We start from the raw sequence: 17,905 nt of genomic DNA on the forward strand, positions 1-17,905 counted from the left end.
AAGCTGACCCAAGTTTTTTATTCCACTCTAGAATGTTTTTCCAGTGCACAATTCACTCCTGACTGCTTCTATAACCATCACTGACCTATCCTGTATCTTGTATTGGACCAAGCAACTTCTTAGTATGCTGCTAAGATGAATCGAAGTGCGCCGTGCCAAGACAGAAATACCTGAAAATAGGCAAAACATACATATAAGACATTAATATGGGGAAAAATGTTTATCACATTATATTTTACATTACTTTTATATAAATACATATTAAACTGACCTATCCCGTATCTTGTATTGGACCAGGCAACTTCTTAGTATGCTGCTAAGATGAATCGAAGTGCGCCGCGCCAAGACAGAAATACCTGAAAATAGGCAAAACATACATATAAGACATTTATATGGGAAAAAATGTTCATCACATTATATTTTACATTAGTTTTATAAAAATACATATTAAATAAGTTAGTTTCTCAATTATGAAATGATAATAGTTTCTCAATTATGAAATGATAATGCACTGCAAGAATGATATAATGTCAGGTTAGAAGCTATGAAGTTACCCCATAAACCAACTGTTAATATAATTCTGAACATAAACTGAAGAGTTGTTAGCATGTGTTATTATTTTACATTATCTACAGAAAATAAACCGAAATAGCAAGCATTATTAGCTTTAGAACCAAAGAATGGAATGTGATATTTGTCATTTAGTATGTAAAAAACTGCCTTATGTTTAATTCAAAAATAATTAACTTTTCTTAACTAAAACTTGGAAACTAATCTACTGTTCTAGGCAAGCAACATTTGTTAACATTATAAAGCATCTAAACTTAACAACATACTACATGCTTTTAGTATTAACTTAACAATGAAACATGAATGCTTTTAGTATTAACTTAACAATGAAACATGAATGCTTTTAGTATTAACTTAACAATGAAACATGAGTGCCTTTTAATAGTATTAACTTAACAATGAAACATGATTGATGAGGGATGAGATGAGAGTGTTAAACTGGCACCTGAAAATAATAAATGTTAATGGAAAGTATAACACTCTCCCTCAGACACAGAGGATTTCAACTGGAACATGTGCACTGTTAAATGTGTCTTACATGTAAATAATGTGGATTATGCCAACACCAGTTTCTATGTCAATATCTATATATATATGTTAACTCAGTTATACACATTACTTTCAGGTTTGACACTGGAACCAATATTTGTGCATGATAAATGAGAAGAAAGCCTTGCCTAAAATTAGTTTTGCTTTTTTTAGATTAAATATTTAACATCGATTGCAAAAAAAATGTATGAAAAGTACGAACGATTTTGAGTAAGAAAAGGATATCACAAAAATGCATCAATTTATCAGACAAACAAATAAGATTCAATAAATGCATACATGCAATAACTCAATATAACCAACCTGCACCAAACGGCAATATTGTCATCTACCAGGTACAAATCGCTGTTGCAATTACGAAGTAATACGCATTAATTTTTGTTTGCAATCGTTCCGGAAACGTCCACATTAGGAAGTGCTCGATTGGCAGGGGAGGTAATTTTATCCATTGTTAACTCCCCTCGCGGTCGCGCACCAATATGGAAAATAACCTAAATTCACATATATTACGGTTAAATACGGTGTAAATGTTACCCATTTTATTTAGAATAATGATCAAACTTCATTAAAACCACAGAAAGATCCGCGTTTATGGCCGTTTTCAACAAAATCGCGATTTGTTTAGTTTTCAAACCTTATTCTCCCTACTAAAAATCAGCATTTATATAATATGTAGGTCATATACGCCATATTTGGACTTAATCCCACCCATTTATGCTAATATTTCATTTGGTTAACCTTTCTTTTCTTCGCATTGACGCGCTAAATTTCCGGGTCAGGTTTTAGCGAAAACACCGATTGCGCAATAATTGGCTTTGCACATGCGCGGTTGACGCTACATAAGGTTGATTTTTTTTCGACTGTGTCCTGATTACTATATATATATATAAATGTATTTGTTTTATTAAAGCTTTTAAAAAACCTTATTTATATGTGTTCACATTTTTATCAAATAGTGATGCCCTTAACTGAAGATGACTACCTGATTTCAAATGCGCATTTTATTAGTGGAGTTTAACCGGAACAGGTGCGCGTTATCTTTGCGCTAAATAGACTTAGCGCAGGGATCTTGGCTAGGAAAACAACAAGTGGTATATGGACGCGAAGAGTCGCCAACACAAAAATTATCAAAGACTCTGAAGCGGCTGTTTATATGGACTACTTATTCTAAAATGCCTTCTTTTTTAGCTCGACTATTCGAAGAATAATGAGAGCTATCTTACTCACCCAAGCATCGGCGTCAGTGTCGGCGTTTCACCTTGGTTGAGGTTTTGCATGTAAGCACCTTAGTCCAAATAATTGTACGTTGACGGATTTTTTTACGATTTTTGATATGGCAGATCTTTCACGTACAAATTGTTTTGTACTGGGTAGTTATTCTGATCGGAATTCCGGGTTAAAGCATATTGCGTCTATATAATATCATAAAAACAAGAATATTACTTGATATTGTTATTTTATATAAGTTTCGTACACAAAAACATCAATATCCAACGAGTAATTATGAGTTTGATGGGTTTTTCTTCATTTCATTCTGTCAAAACATAACGATATATACATGCAAGGCTGCAGTTCACAGTTTTACATCAATCGGAACACTTCGGCTATGGCCGAGTTGTCACGATTGTATTTACGAGGTCTATCTCGAAGCTTGTCGGAGGTGGCCGAGTTATTACGATTGTGTCAAGTTCTTCCGCTTGGCATAATTGTTGTCTGTGTCAGTCAAGTTTCGTTTTATTGGAAAGGTAAATCATGTGTTTTAATGCATTTAATGCTTGTTGTGTGCAAAATAGCTTTGCACTTACATGGTAAAATATGAATACAGGTTTTTTTTTCGGTATTTTGGGAATATGACCTATACCCGTGAGATTGGGAATTTTCACGTCAATTTTGGCAAATTGGAAAATTCTTCATAAATAATTACAAAGGATATAATTTATATAATACTATAATAAATAACATTGGTATTTTCAACATAATAATGGCACTGAATCCGTTAACACCTTACAAATTGTTTAATCCCTTGTTTTAACTCTTTTAAATAGTAAATTGTTTGATTAACAAGTTTTTAATAATTTCAGAGACAATTTAATGGGCTTATCTTCCTCTTAAATTGGATACAAAATCTGCTGTCTATTTAAAATGATGACTTTCAGACTCAGAGAAAATGGAATGAATATATCAATATTTTTAATTTATTCAGATTTCCAAAAAGTCAGACTTGTTTGCAATTGATCAAAAAACAAAAGAATGAATTTTGTAAAATTTCATCAATTTGTTTGCTTCGGCATTCATCAAAAAGTAAATACACCATCATTATAATAAATAAATATTTGGTCATTTCACCCAGTTGTCTACTTTCAGTTTCACTTCTCAGTTCTGTCATTTTCTGATATTGGCAATGAAGGTCAATGTCATGTATGTAAACATGTAGTTAAGGCATGACAAAGAACAGCATTGCCTATTTGTTATTTTAATCCCCTCCTGCACCGAATAATTTACTGTCAACTTTAAATTATTAATCCTTTTGTTGAAAATGACACGTTTTTAACACAATGTGAAGAACTCCTAATCTGTTACATGCTCTCTGATTGGATAAAAAATATAGTTCAACCAATGTAAATCAACCTTTCACCATGACGCGGATATTACATCGTTGTATGTCTCTAGACGTTTGCATGTAGGGGAAATAACTGTTTTGTTTATATTTTCATCGTCCTTTTTTTTTTTTTTCTTTTGAAGTTTTAGAACTCCAGATTGGGAATTTTTATTCGGAAATTGGGAAGATAAGATACTTTTTGCCATTGGGAACATGACCGAATACCGGCTATAAATATTGCCTAAAAAAAACCCTTGTATATAAACCTTTATTATCCATTTCAAACATAAAATACTTAACAAAATGCAATTTCAATATTTTTCACCCCCCCCCCCCCCCCCCCCCCCCCTCTTTTTTGCACAAACCCGTTTAGACGTTAGGGATTGGAAGAATCCTGTATAACACATCTATTATTTTAGACTAGTAAGCACCTTTAAGTCATTATCTCAGTAAATACATCATGTATTGCATTGAAAGTTTTTAATTGTCACATTGACACAAGTCTTTCTACCTTTCTTTCCCCTTTCATGCATGCACCAAGCCTCTTGTCCAAAAGCAACCAAACATTATAAATGCTCAAAATGTGCTCTTACGTTGCATGACATACATGAGAATACTGAGGAATATTACAAGTTTGTCTTTATTATATTATACATATCTCTGCGCTGCCTATGTAGAACAGTCTCCTAATAAACCATAAAGGTGTGTTTCATTGACTTGTACCTACCTGTAGGTATTCTTATTATACTCATAATTACAGGTATACAGAGGATTATTGTACTCAATGGATCAATCAATCTATTCCAGTTTTAGAGAAGTGATAGGGACACCATGGAGAACTGGGACCCTATGAGAGAATCGTATGAGAGCAATCAGTTCCGCAGCTACAGTGCGGGACTTGGTGGACAGCTACAAATACAGAGAAGTGATAAGCGGTAAGGATATTTCATGATTTGATCAAGGTGGTAAGGATATTTCATGCTTTGACAAAAGGTGGTAAGGATATTTCATGATTTGATCAAGGCGGTAAGAATATTTCATGTGTTGATAAAGGCAGTAAGGATATTGGATATTTTATGCTTTGAAAAGGCAGTAAGGATATTTCATGTGTTGATAAAGGCAGTAAGGATATTGGATATTTCATGTGTTGATAAAGGCAGTAAGGACATTTCATGCTTTGATAAAGGCAGTAAGGATATTTCATGTGTTGATAAAGGCAGTAAGGATATTGGATATTTCATGCTTTGAAAAGGCAGTAAGGACATTTCATGCTTTGATAAAGGCAGTAAGGATATTTCATGTGTTGATAAAGGCAGTAAGGATATTGGATATTTCATGCTTTGATAAAGGCAGTAAGGACATTTCATGCTTTGATAAAGGCAGTAAGGACATTTCATGCTTTGATAAAGGTGGTAAGGATATTTCATGTGTTGATAAAGGCAGTAAGGATATTGGATATTTCATGCTTTGATAAAGGCAGTAAGGACATTTCATGCTTTGATAAAGGCAGTAAGGATATTTCATGCTTTGATCAAGGTGGTAAGGATATTTCATGTGTTGATAAAGGCAGTAAGGATATTGGATATTTCATGCTTTGATAAAGGCAGTAAGGACATTTCATGCTTTGATAAAGGCAGTAAGGATATTTCATGCTTTGATAAAGGCAGTAAGGATATTTCATGTGTTGATAAAGGCAGTAAGGATATTTCATGTGTTGATAAAGGCAGTAAGGATATTTCATGTGTTGATAAAGGCAGTAAGGATATTGGATATTTCATGCTTTGAAAAGGCAGTAAGGACATTTCATGTGTTGATTAAGGCAGTAAGGACATTTTATGCTTTGATAAAGGCAGTAAGGATATTTCATGTGTTGATAAAGGCAGTAAGGATATTTCATGTGTTGATAAAGGCAGTAAGGATATTTCATGTGTTGATAAAGGCAGTAAGGACATTTCATGTGTTGATAAAGGCAGTAAGGACATTTTATGCTTTGATAAAGGCAGTAAGGATATTTCATGTGTTGATAAAGGCAGTAAGGATATTTCATGTGTTGATAAAGGCAGTAAGGATATTTCATGTGTTGATAAAGGCAGTAAGGATATTGGATATTTCATGCTTTGAAAAGGCAGTAAGGACATTTCATGCTTAGATAAAGGCAGTAAGGACATTTCATGCTTTGATAAAGGCAGTAAGGACATTTCATGCTTTGATAAAGGCAGTAAGGATATTTCATGCTTTGATAAAGGCAGTAAGGATATTTCATGCTTTGATAAAGGTGGTAAGGATATTTCATGCTTTGATAAAGGCAGTAAGGACATTTCATGCTTTGATAAAGGCAGTAAGGATATTTCATGCTTTGATAAAGGCAGTAAGGATATTTCATGCTTTGATAAAGGCGGTAAGGATATTTCATGCTTCGTTAAAGGCGGTAAGGATATTTCATGCTTTGATAAAGTTGGTAAGGATATTTCATGCTTTGATAAAGGCGGTAAGGATATTTCATGCTTCGTTAAAGGCGGTAAGGATATTTCATGCTTTGATAAAGGCGGTAAGGATATTTCATGCTTTGATAAAGGCGGTAAGGATATTTCATGCTTCGTTAAAGGCGGTAAGGATATTTCATGATTATATCAAGGTGGTAAGGGTATATCATGCTTTGATCAAGGCGGTAAGGGTATTTCATGCTTTGATCAAGGTGGTAAGGATATTTCATGTGTTGATAAAGGCAGTAAGGATATTGGATATTTCATGCTTTGTTAAAGGCGGTAAGGATATTTCATGCTTCGTTAAAGGCGGTAAGGATATTTCATGCTTTGATAAAGTTGGTAAGGGTATTTCATGTTTTGATAAAGGCGGTAAGGATATTTCATGCTTCGTTAAAGGCGGTAAGGATATTTCATGCTTTGATCAAGGTGGTAAGGGTATTTCATGCTTTGATCAAGGCGGTAAGGGTATTTCATGCTTTGATCAAGGTGGTAAGGATATTTCATGCTTTGATCAAGGTGGTAAGGATATTTCATGTGTTGATAAAGGCAGTAAGGATATTGGATATTTCATGCTTTGAAAAGGCAGTAAGGACATTTCATGGCGTGATAAAGGCAGTAAGGACATTTCATGCTTTGATCAAGGTGGTAAGGATATTTCATGCTTTGATAAAGGTGGTAAGGATATTTCATGCTTTGATAAAGGCAGTAAGGATATTTCATGCTTTGATAAAGGTGGTAAGGATATTTCATGCTTTGATAAAGGTGGTAAGGATATTTCATGCTTTGATAAAGGCGGTAAGGGTATTTCATGCTTTGATCAAGGTGGTAAGGGTATTTCATGCTTTGATCAAGGTGGTAAGGGTATTTCATGCTTTGATAAAGGTGGTAAGGGTATTTCATGCTTTGATCAAGGTGGTAAGGATATTTCATGCTTTGATAAAGGCAGTAAGGATATTTCATGCTTTGAAAAGGCAGTAAGGACATTTCATGCTTTGATAAAGGCAGTAAGGATATTTCATGCTTTGATAAAGGCGGTAAGGATATTTCATGCTTTGAAAAGGCAGTAAGGATATTTCATGTTTTGGTTACTCGGATGAAGTATATACTTTTTGCAGATGAAAGCATAAAATCATCAACAGATTCAAGGTTTTTAGTAGTTTTCAATTTCGATCCGTGATTTCATTATTCTTCGAGAGATTTACACACATCTGTCAATACTATTATCAGTAAGTGAATGAACCCTTTGTACAGTGGCATTATTAAAAGCATTTAATTTGTCAGCTTTTATATTAGTTGTGTTCTATGTTCTATTTTTCAGGGGAGGAAGTAAAACTGTGAAGCTGTTTGTGGGCAATATTCCTATACAGATCTCAAGTGTGAGTAAACTATTCATATATTGTTCTCAGTTTTTGAAAAGGACCCACTGGCAGGCATTGGATTTGGGCTTCTGGATGAACAAGTCTGAATTGTAACACAAGTGCTTGGCAAAAAAGCTTCAAAAAGTGCTGCCATATAAAATTCGAAACTAGAGCAATCCCGAAAAGCATTTTACCAGAGCAGAGCTTGTGGTCTTGTGCTAATTTCAACCACTGCACTCACGTCAGTTCATGATGATATAGGAGATAATTGTTTATTTCAGTGTAAGATAGCAATAGTTTCACAAAGCTAGTTGTCTTTCTGACACATGGGTTTATTTTCTTCAGGAGGTGAAATCTTTTACTATCTTACACTTGATGATTTCATAATTATGATACATTAAAAGTGCCAAACTTTAGCCAAATGATGTCATAGCAAAAAAGGCGTCATTTTCCTCTCCCCATTTTTCTCTCACAAATTTGCATTTTAATGTTTTACTATAAACATTGGAATGTCCCTGTCACTCTAAAATAACTTGATAAGGGATGTAATACAACAACTACAAACTGGTGAATGGTGTCTTGCTCATTTGTTCTGCTAACTGAGAAATAGTGTTTGTAAAATGCTATAGCTTGAAATTGATCATAAAATGTATATCTTTGTTAAAACACAGGATGGATTGCGGAGCTTGTTTTCACGGACAGGCAATTTAATAAGTGCCAGTGTTGTACGACCAAGAGAAGAACACCAGACCACCACGTTTGGGTAATAGTTGGTGCTTTTAACAAAATATTTAGGAATACCGATGGACAGTGAGTGTAGTTTAAATGATTTGATTATTAGAATCATGTTCTATGTTGCCTATTTCTGAAGATCTCTAAAGTGAGACTGCCACAGCGAGGTGTACTTTTTAATTATAGTTGCCTTTATGTGAAGAACATTTAAACATAGACATATGGCACCTCTCATTCAACGAGGTCAATGCATTGGAAATTTTGCAAGTTCAGTGAAGTTACATGTACATAGGTTATAGCTTTACAAGTCATCATTATTTTTTTTTCATTTGTCAGTTTGAAATGATAGCATGACGTTTTGAGAATAAGTTTGATGAATTTATTCACATGTTTATTGGCATTTGAAATATTATTAATGTTGAATAAGAACTTTGATGATTTCATTGCAATTCAATCTTCATTTGTTATTGTTGGTTTTGCACAAAATAAACCCTATTCTCTCAGGTTTGTGGAGATGGCCAATGCTGTTGATGCAGAAAAGGCCATACGGGAAATGCACGGCTTCAGAATCAACATGATGAGACTGAAAGTGAACGTGGCAATGACCAGTGAAGAGAAAGAGGCATACAAAAAACGAAAAGAGGTATGTTAAAGTTAACATTATCTTACAGCAGGGTGCTACACTTATGGTAAAATAATACACCTCATTTTTTGACAGCATCACTACAGCCACCTGGCTAGGGAATCAGCCAGGTCACCAAAAAAAAACCTTTGTTATTGCTTTAATTTATAATTGTATTGACAGAAAGGAAATTAAAAAAATCACTCCCAAGTGTGGCGGCATCAAATTGTCAGTTCTTTATTTTATGAAAGATCGATGACTCCCTTAAACAAACTGATAAGGAAAGGCTTATAGAATAGGGTCTATGGATTGCTTTTAAATGTTATGTTAACAAAATGAGTAAAATGTACAAACACCCTGAAATATCTGCTTTAAGTGACATTGTTTTTAAAATTAATACATACACATGTTTAACAAACATAAATTTTGATGATTAACTTATAACTACTTATAAAATGATAATTACGGAAATATTGATTACTGAAAACAATATTGTAACTGTATTAAATAGCTAAAAATGCACAAATATTAATTGAATGGGGGGTCCTGAAAAGTTTGACAGCCACAAACTACACTCTTAAGGTGTAAATACCATGTTTTCTGCACCTTGCTTTCAAATTAAAACCAGTATCCTTCATAAGAACCATTGTTTTCGATATTTATTTATCCTTATTGGTAAATTTAGTTAAATCATGGTACATCTTATTTGGGAGTAATAGTGTATCTTTAAAATCAGGGTGAGTCTATGTCATGATAGAATATCTGATCATTTTGATTATATATAAATATACAACATTTTGCAATCTTATCTCTGTACTGTTTCAGGAGCAGGCCTTGATGAGTGCTGTGGAAGACTTTGATGAAGATGACCTTGATAAAGACTTGGAAATTGCGGTATGCAACATTGAATGGGGTTGATCAGCACACTTGTATTCTTTCTTTATGAAAATTAGATGGGAATTATGTGTTTTTATTGTGTTTTTATAGCCTTAATGTCATCCATAGTCAATGGTGGACTGGTTATGAATCCATAAAATAAGATTTGTCACATCAGTATTATCGACCTAAATCAGTGTGGGCGAAAAATAAAATGAATTATTATAGCTCATAATTCTTAGTGCACAGAGGTGTTGGGCCAAAAAACCCTGATGTGAATCAAATTTCAAAGTTACAATCTGCATGATTTTTATTTAGGCTTGCAGGGGTAGACACTAACATTTTTCACAAGGTAGTCCCTCGGACTTCTGGATCTAAAATCCAGGTAGTCCAGCAAAAATTCTGATAGTCCAAAAAAAAATGCAAGCCTGCAACAGATTCCTTCAGTGTTTTGTTAGACTTCTCCATAAAAACATTGTCAGAATAACCCTTTGATTGATCATGTTTCTTATCTGTCTCAATCTTAAATTTTCCACATTCTTCAAAACAATGTTTGGCCTTCAATTTTAAAACCTTAAAAAGTCTAAAAACCATGCTGAAATACCCCAGAATAAAAATCTAAAAACCATGCTAAAATACCCCATAATCTGTCACTTTCAGGAAAATGGTGCAATAAATCAGTTGACACCTTGACCGAGATCGTTGCTAAGTTACGGCACAAATGGCTATTTGATGATTGATATTGTCATCCTACTATTCAGAAGTCTTTGTTAATCTATTAAAACGACATGTATACAATAATGCTTTAAAAATATAACGAAATTTATTCCCAAAATGTTATTAATTAATTGGGAGTATATAAAGATAAGAATTGTTATTGGCCCTCACTTCAATGTATAAAATGTTACGACCTTTTGGCGCGAAAATTAATGCACACAATTTCTGCCGTCATCTGCACTTACACTGAATTAGACATTTTTGAGCAGTATGATTATTTTTTTAAGCTGCTCTTCTAAAAGCCAGTGAAAATATTTCACAAGCCATACATAATGTTCCTTCTGTCTGTTTTATCAAAACACCGACATTTGACAATACTCTAAACGATAAATAAATAACCATTGTTTCTGACTGAAAATGCAAGGGATCTAGAAATTCTACCTCATTTTAAACCCAAATCTACCTCGCTGACACTGGCAGACTTTCACGTGTCTGACGATTAAAACACACCATACAGTGCAAAATGTTTTTTCCCTTTCTAAATAAAGACATTCTACAGACTGGTTTTAATATTGATCGAAAGGCTATACGAATTGCACGCGAAACTCGCTTAACAGTCCAGGTTGTCCGGAACTGCTCGGCCATCTTCGGCAAACTTTAGAAAGAGTATTTACCGGTGATACTCGGCTTTTTTTAAATTTTAGCAACACGTATTACGCGAGTTTAAACGTAATAAATATTTTATGCTCAATTACCTGATGTCATAATTACTTTTTCTAGTAGTCCGACGGACTATTGACTTGAAATTTCTTGTAGTCGGAGCACAAAACTGGTAGTCTCGGACTACCGGACTACTGTAAGTGTCGAACCCGGCTCTTGTAAAATTTCCGCTTTGATACTTTAATATCTTTTTTCCAAAAGCCTTCTGTTGTACATTGTCTGAAAACTTTGCTGGACACAAATAGAACCACATTTTACAATTGTGTTTATACTCAAAAGTACATTCCTGTAAAAACTAAAGATTCTTGCCGGTTGCACAAAATGTTAAATGTTGCCATTTTATAATAATTAAACCAAGAGGGTATAAATTGCCTGTTAAAATTGTCACATGCAAGTGTTAGGTAGTACGGAAAAAACCCATTAGTATGAAGCATTAAAAGCCTGTAGCGCAATCAGTACAAACCCACACGCCCAACATTGGTAAAATGCTATCCATACATGCTCATATTCTGAATTTTATATAGCAGGTTGATAGAAATGTTGATGCCAAGCACTAGTGTAAAAATATGAGCTTTTTCAAACAATAGTCTAAGGCCAAATAAAAAAATAGGTCTGTTTCAGGTTACCCGACCGACCCTATTTTTTCCCGCCGACCCTAACCTATTTTTCCTTGAAAAAAATGTGATTTGGGTACGAAAAGCATTTGTACATAAAGTTGACAATATTAGAGTTGGATTTCTGAATGTATTTACGGTACTTCACCTTAGAGTTCAGACACCTTAAAATAATTAATTTTCGCTCTCCGAATTCATAGAAAATAACCATTTTTACATTTTATCTACATGTATGGTAAACCTGCTTTTTTTCTTTATGTCTGCATTTTACCACTTATTAATTTATCCGTAGTTATCAATGGTTATTACGCCTATAAGTGTAACTCCTTTATCAAGTTAATTAAAATCCCATTCAACACCATTTTATACATGCATGGAAATGAATAAACATCTTTTATCGGCTTCAGATCAAACAGTCACATTGTGTGACGTCACATAACTCTCAGTTATACCCACGAGGATCTCATGGAGAGCATGGATATTGCTATGCAGGATTAATGTTTCTGAGTGGTGTTTTCGATTGTAACTTAAGTATTGCATTTCTAACTTTAATACATCACATTAAATAGTTACCTGTAGCATTGCATGTGTTGATTTTTATTGTTCTATTGATGTTACAATGAGTATTACTGTACGATTATTGCTTCATAAAGTCTATATTAAAAGTGAGGTACAAGTTTCAAAGTTTATTGGCGGATCGTTTTACAAACATGTCATGTCTGTGGTTTCTTAATCTCTTGATTGCCCTTGTTGTTTCTCTAATCCTCCATTAAATATATCACACATCTTTTTCAACAGGCAATAACTCGTTTAGGATGGGTAGTAACTAACTAATTTATCACAGTGATGTATACGGTTAGGTAATCTAGCCAGGCATTGTAACGATAAAGATCAATAATTTTTGTCTGTGAGACTTAGTAACTGTAAAAGTTACAATCGATGTCCTTTGGGTGTCCGAAAATTAGGTACCTAAAATAAATTATTTTTGAAAATAATAAAGGATGTCTGAATTTTTAGATTGTCCGAACTCAAAGGTGAATTTACGGGTAGTTTGTGCTTGTGTGGCAGGTATATTTCAATTCTTGAACTCTATTTTCTTGTCAGATACAAATGTGTCAGATACTGACTTTCGGATTGATATGTCAGACTTAAGTGTGCAATTTTGGCAATAAAACCTGCATGTTACTTGTTCTTCAAACCTGAACCCCCAGGTCCTCTTGACAGCATTGAGGTTTCCTTGGCTGATGGCTTATATGGTAAATTTGCTGTCCCACTCTTCATGTAATTATGTCACAGGGAGGTTAGCATTCTACAGAGGGTGATTGAAAGCAAAAGGGTGCTTAAAGAAAAGTAAAACCGCTCCTGGAAAGTCTTAAATAATAGCAGAGTGGTGTACCATAACTTAGTTCAAATCCAACCATCATTGTCAAAGTATTTAACCAGACTAATAAAGAATATTTCCTTTGAAGCATGGAACATGTTTAAAAACTACTGATTAACCTGAAAATTGATGACTTTTGATTTGTTACTTTCTGAGTCAACAGTTTCTGAAATCAGTATATCAAAAAACATTTTTTTTTAAAAATTAAAAAAAATATTCCAACCTACCTACCCTATTTATTTTGGCAGCGTTACCTGAAACACACCTATTTTTCTATTTTTTTATTTGGCCTAATTTTGATGATTTCAATGAGCTCTGTCTAAAGTTTTGGTGCATGTATCTTGTTTATTTTCAGCCCAAGAAATCAGCACAAACTAACAAACAACCCAGTGCCCCATCCATGGATGCAAGGTTTGTGGATTTTCATTGTGGGAAAGTGTATACATGTATGTGAAGAAAGGTGCATCACTGTTGCTGTAATATGTGTAAGCTATGCATCTTATTCAATCAAGAAAACTGAACAAGTGTACTTGCAACAGCTTTCAAATCATTTGTTATAAATTATACAGAAACATTTTGTGAAAAAAATTACGAATGTGGCTTATACACAGGGTTTTATCTTACAGAAATACAAGTGCAGAGCCATCTTTCATGGGCAAAGGTAGAGGGGCAATGCTGAAAAAAGTTGGTGAGTGTAAAATTAAAATAATATTAATAATAGAATCTAAATTTCAAACAGATAACACATATTTCTGTATAGGGCTGTAACAAGTACCCAAGTAATTGCTTGTCAAAGCAAAATATTCGGCACAAATACTCGCCAGTGCTGAGAACGCTGGATGCGATTCAAGTGCAAAATGTAATAAAAGAATAAAACAAAATGATATAATTCAACTCCAGCAAATATTGTGGTTGGTTAAAATAAAATATAATGCATTGTTTATCCGAAATGTCCGAAAAAGTTACACTGACGCAACTGGAAGTTAATTCATACAGAGCTAGCATTCAATTCAGTGTGCAGTGTTTCAAATGGAGAATGCTTCTTGTCATGGTTTTAAGGGAATATAATGTTTTAAAAAGAATACAAATATAGAAATAAGAAATAAAAAGTCAAAGGGCATTGCCATTAAAGAAATTATAAAGAGAAGATCTACAATAATAATATAAAATATGAAATTATTTACAGCTATCTTTTATTTTCGTCTGCAATTCAATGTCAACATGGCATCCCCGTCAACAAAATCCAGCGCTATATAGAAATGACCTAGCATCCTATTCTTCTAAAATCTGGAACTATTTCAGGTTTGATGTAAAGGATGGCAACTAAACAAAAATGAAGCTTTTGTTATACTTTTATTATTCATTTACTTTCAAAATATGCATTGCTTTATAACCTAGTGAATCATGAATCAATTCATGGATCGCAAGTCAATGGGATCGGAATCGGATCACCTTTTGTCCGGCGATACACAGCCCTATTTCTGTACGTTCAAGCATTTCATAATTCAATTAATTGTTAACAGACCAAAGCAAGATAGTTTGCAAGGAAACAAAGTTTGACCAAAACTAATATACAGGTGTTGAAAGTGAAGGTCTATGTCCGATGTTTTGAGAATATAACCAGAATGATGTAGAAACATGACTAACACTTGGTGCGGTTATGTTTATATAGTTGTTTAATGTGATGCCCTTTAACCTCAAGTTTTACCTGTATTTAAACTGCTGAATTTTTCAACTATGCTCTCAACTTATGTCACTACAGCAAGTGAAATGAATGAGAAAGGAGACTTTTCTAGACTACAACAGTCACTGGGTAGACAACCAGCCATGATGAACGGACAGCATTCTCCGATGGTCAGTCAATTTAAGAACCTGTCCATTCAAGTAGATAACTCTGCTAGCAAAGCATCGTCAAGAACCGCCAGAGTGAAGGGAGCAGGAAATGCGTTGGTGAATGCTTTGACAGATCAGGATTCCCAATTATTAACGCCACTGGGGCGTGGAACGCGGCCTTCATCTGTTGGTAGAGGGGAGAGGGGAGCAGGCACAAAGCGTGACGGATATGAAACAGACTGGACCAGCTATGGTATAGTTTTTCATCTATTTCCATCCCTATGTAATGCAAATATAGAACACATGCGTATTTCTGAGGGTTTGGGGAAGGAGCCTTCTCCCTATATTTTGGGGGAAATTGATGTCTCTGGAGTAAATAGATACTATGGCTTACAAAATCATGCCTGTCCAGTCCTTCATGGATGTCAATAATGGACTATCTGATTCATTTTAAAATCTAATGAAAGCTTATTAAATACGTCCCTTGAACTCCTATATTTAATAAAAACTGTGAGTTGTATGTATAAACGTGTGCATATAATACTTGAAGCTGTTTATTTTGTGAAGAATATTGGTTCCTCAAAGAAGTACAGTTTTAAAGCACTGAAAATGCCTGTATTTTATACACATTACAGGTAACACTGGCCAGCGAGGTAGGGGACGTGGAAGGGGTCGAGGCAACTATCAAAGGGGTCGAGGCAGAGGCAATTTTCATGATAGATTCTACGATGACAGGTACGTGGTCAAAAGATTAATTATCTGTTGAATTGTTTACTAATTTATCTCCAGTCTAGTTTTTCAAAAAAATAATATTTGAGGTAATGTCATAGGCTTGGCACTGTTGGCATGCAAGCTCTTAACATTGGCTATAAGAACTTGTAAGATATTGAAATGAAACTTGGTACTCATGTTAGGAGACAACATGCACATGTACATAACAAGTTGTGTCCCATTTTATACTGAAAACCAACAGACAAGCACAGGGGTTTGTTACACAGCTCTCTGGATACAAGTAATCTTATTTTAGCTCTTGCATGCAGCGACTGCGAAAGAAGTTCCTTCCATGAGAGAATATCATATCTTAAGAAAAAATTAATGGATTTTTATCAAAAATCAGTAATAAAGCCATTAAAAACAAGAAATAAACACGTTGGATTCAAATTGTACATTAATTGATGTGTTTCACAACGTTTGTTTTATTTGATGTATGTGATTCATGACTGCATTTTTAAGAAAAACAAGATTTTTACCAACATCTACCACCTTATGACATTTCTTTTGTTGTTGTAACTTGATATTTGAGTTTGGTTTGAAATTTTTATTTGTGAAGCATTTACAGTGAATCTGGTGGTTGTGGGTACAATTTCTACAGTGTATCGATCAGCATCAACACTGTCTTTTTAACCTATGAATAGGGACACTTACATTTGATTGGATATTTACATGACGTTATGTATGACTCATTTTAATTACCTGAATAACTTGGCTTGGATTACCAGCAACAAAAACTTTGTCATGATACTTGCTGTTTAAATCTCATAAAGATATTCTGGTTGATAGAGACATATTTTCTATCTCTGATGGGTTTACAGACATTATAGATCAAGGATTGTTTTGCAACGCAAATGTTAACCAGTCTGAAACTTTTATATTAATTTATGGCAGCTCTTTCTACACATTTTTCAGTAAATGCTCAGTCTGAAATGCATCGCAACTTTACAAAATAATGATTTGACAAAGATCACATCAGTTGCAAAATTTTGGCTATGTTTCTTAACTATCATGGACAAATATTGCAAATCATATGGCTTTCCCACTCATTGACATAACACTGTATTATCACTAAGATTTATTTAGGCTAAAAGGACCTTTAAGTGTTTTTTCTACCATTTTGGTAATGCGATTATGGCTTAAATTGGGAATTCCAATTATGCATAGAAATTATCAAGATTGCCTGTCAGAGAAAAACTAGAGAAAAGTAAAGAGAATGTTATCAAGTTACACAAATTTTTAAATAGAATGACAGAGGTCCATTTTTCAATGAAATATTAATTTTTATCTACTTTTCGAATAAAATTCCATTCAGAATTTTAATTTAAAAAAAAATCTGGCCCCAAACTGTTCAGAAATAAACACTGCATTAAAGAAACATTATAAATACAATTTCTATTGACAAGAATCATTGCAGACTCGTGGTCCGAATATAAACAGGATCTAAACAGGATGTGTTCCTGCCTAAATAAGGGTTTAAATTAATAAATAACTCCTGTTCATGTTCATTTTTTCAAAGGTATTATGATGGCCAAGGCTACTATGATAACCGTTACTATGACGATCAAGCATACAGGGGACCACCCATGATGGGGCGTGGTTGGCCATATGGTGGGGGATATGTGACTCCTGCACCTCCCGCATACTATGGTGAGTAAAGTTCTTAAAGATTAAAGTAAGTATTTGGTATGTACCTGTGAAGGGGCAAGGTCTCTATAGACCACTTGATACCTCTGCTGTCTTATATCTTCAAAACAGATATCTGCAATAGACAGAGCTTACGCAGATGAATGCTCAGATTGTATTATAGCCATTTATTTCCAGTGGACCCCAGTTATATGCCAGTAGTAGCCCCCAACACATTGCTACAGCCAGCGTATGTGAACCCCTCCCTCCAGACGCCCGTCCCTACAGTGAATTCAGCACTCAAGCAAGCTAAGCAACCAGGTAGAATTCTTGGTCACTGCCAGTCTTTAATTTACTGCATGATGTTTAATTGAACGGGTCTGCTTTATTAATATTGGATAGAACATTAAAACCTGTCCAATTAGAATACCTGTGACAAGTTTTCTAATCA

The 17,905-nt window shown here is 34.2% G+C and overlaps 1 protein-coding gene across 3 annotated transcripts in view; it reads left to right on the plus strand.

The window, feature by feature from the left end:
* The window catches only part of LOC128211245 (tudor domain-containing 6-like), an 82,299-nt gene that overhangs the window by 1,647 nt on the left and 62,747 nt on the right, over positions 1 to 17,905 (plus strand). The window contains exons 1-12 of one of the 3 annotated variants that reach the window (XM_052915799.1): positions 2,215 to 2,396; positions 4,526 to 4,653; positions 7,523 to 7,580; positions 8,234 to 8,325; positions 8,799 to 8,937; positions 9,742 to 9,810; positions 13,580 to 13,635; positions 13,851 to 13,912; positions 14,987 to 15,310; positions 15,693 to 15,792; positions 17,348 to 17,478; positions 17,653 to 17,775. In XM_052915799.1, coding sequence (XP_052771759.1) covers positions 4,550 to 4,653; positions 7,523 to 7,580; positions 8,234 to 8,325; positions 8,799 to 8,937; positions 9,742 to 9,810; positions 13,580 to 13,635; positions 13,851 to 13,912; positions 14,987 to 15,310; positions 15,693 to 15,792; positions 17,348 to 17,478; positions 17,653 to 17,775 — 1,258 coding nt within the window. In that variant the 5' untranslated portion in view covers positions 2,215 to 2,396; positions 4,526 to 4,549. Of the gene's footprint in view, positions 1 to 2,214; positions 2,397 to 4,268; positions 4,421 to 4,525; positions 4,654 to 7,522; positions 7,581 to 8,233; positions 8,326 to 8,798; positions 8,938 to 9,741; positions 9,811 to 13,579; positions 13,636 to 13,850; positions 13,913 to 14,986; positions 15,311 to 15,692; positions 15,793 to 17,347; positions 17,479 to 17,652; positions 17,776 to 17,905 lie in introns of those variants that run through there. The other 2 variants (XM_052915798.1, XM_052915797.1) reach the window with 2 other exon arrangements.

The sequence above is a fragment of the Mya arenaria genome, chromosome 12, assembly GCF_026914265.1.
Source record: "Mya arenaria isolate MELC-2E11 chromosome 12, ASM2691426v1".
In the NCBI taxonomy this organism is placed as follows: Eukaryota; Metazoa; Mollusca; class Bivalvia; order Myida; family Myidae; genus Mya; species Mya arenaria.